The sequence below is a fragment of the Belonocnema kinseyi genome, chromosome 7, assembly GCF_010883055.1.
Source record: "Belonocnema kinseyi isolate 2016_QV_RU_SX_M_011 chromosome 7, B_treatae_v1, whole genome shotgun sequence".
NCBI lineage: Eukaryota > Metazoa > Arthropoda > Insecta > Hymenoptera > Cynipidae > Belonocnema > Belonocnema kinseyi.
Genome location: NC_046663.1, coordinates 135,949,492 through 135,951,198, shown reverse-complemented (window position 1 = coordinate 135,951,198; position 1,707 = coordinate 135,949,492). Strand labels below are relative to the sequence as shown.

Genomic DNA, 1,707 nt, shown 5'->3' with positions numbered 1-1,707 from the left:
ATACGCTGCCGCTGCCGCTGCGAATTAAATTTAAAGAAAAGGGCATTAAAATTTAAACACAATAATGTCAAAGTATGCATATGCAATGTAATACTTAATTTTAGTTCAAAAAATGATTTAATCAACTAGGATTTTTGTTTCGTCAAGTTTTTTGTCATTTTAAAAATACCAGTAAATTATTTGAATATTGAAAAAAACTAAAATAAAGAATATTCGTCTTTTTATTTAAACAGTTTCACACGTTATTGCGAGAAATAAATCACGATGAATAAAATTTCTAAACTATATGTTCTATTAGTGCAGCAATTCACATCTTCAGAATTGAGTTTTTCCACATTCTTTGCAACAGAGATTTTTCGATTTCGCGACACCTTGCAATTAAACTGCGTTTCATAATTGAAACAAGAAATTCTGTAATATAGTCAACTTTTTTCCTCGTTTGCGGATAGTAAAATAATAAAAGAATTTTCATATATGCTTTTTCAGTTTCAAGTCCATAAAATAACTTTAGTTAGCAGTACGTGAAATTAAAGTTATATTTGTAATTAAAAAGTGTTTTAGTTTTTAAAATTTTTCTAATTCTGTACTGATAAGAGTAGTTAAATTTTGGTGTCAGGATATAGGTAGAATGATATGTAAGAGATTTAGTTAAAGATTGCAATAAATTTAAGAAATTAAACGGAACCTTGAACAACGTCTGACCGAGACTGGATTTTGCTTCATTTTTCAATTGAATTTAAATATAATTTAATTTAATTTAATTTAATAAATAAATTTAAATTTAAATCCTATTTCAAACTTATTTCCACCGTTTAACAAAATTTACCATCAATTACTACATGGGTATATTTGTATACGCTAAATGTCTTCTGCTTGTATTCATACTGATGTTCGGATCTCGGGGAAAACCCAACAACTGGGATCTGAAAATAAGAAGGAGAGAGTCATAAAAAAGGGATGCTAAAACGGACGCTTCAGAAAAAAGTCATTTTCCGATCCTTTTTCAAAATTATACCTAAAAGAAAGTTTGTCATGCAAGATTTGTTTTTCTAGATGAAGAGGATCGGTCGCAGTGCTTAGTTAGTTCCAACTTTGCTTCGCACATGGAAGGTACAAATTTAGTGATCAGTGAAAAGTGCAGATAAATTTTTCGCTATGCATATAAAGTTTTTGAGAGTGCGGTATATAGTGGATGATGTTGAACGCATTGTCCTTAAACAAAACTTTAAAAAATTTGTGGAGTATAAATGGAAGGAAAAAGTGTTTTAAGTTTTAAGGGAAAGTAACCACGCAGAGAATAAACCAAGCATGTACTATCTTGCCCGGATTTTGGATGTCGCGGGTAAGATTAGGTAAAACTAATTTGTACATTTAACTTTGTTTTTTAATTTATATCTTGTACAGTTTAAGATTCCTAATTGTGATTAATAAAGATTTAAATTTGGGTATATAATGGCCAATATTTTGGCTGAAAAATAGTTTAAAAATATAAAATTTAAAAAAATTATTTTCACATGATAAAAGCAATGTCTGATTTTGATTAAAATATTTTAAAATAGGTAGTATATTTTCAATGGCGATTTAAAAATTGTAAAACCATTTCGATCATCAATAAGTAAAACGAATGCGATTTTTTCCTCTATTTTTTATTTAAAAAACACTTATTAATTATTAATAAGTTAGATTTCATTTAAGTATTACGTTAAG

General features: G+C 27.7%; 1 protein-coding gene across 1 annotated transcript in view; it reads right to left on the bottom strand.

The window, feature by feature from the left end:
• Positions 1-609: 609 nt before the first annotated feature.
• LOC117176976 overlaps positions 610-1,707 on the bottom strand; it is a 96,517-nt gene continuing 95,419 nt past the window's right edge. Inside the window, exon 3 of the mRNA XM_033367411.1 lies at positions 610-923. Coding sequence (XP_033223302.1) covers positions 813-923 — 111 coding nt within the window. The 3' untranslated portion in view covers positions 610-812. The remainder of the gene's footprint in view (positions 924-1,707) is intronic.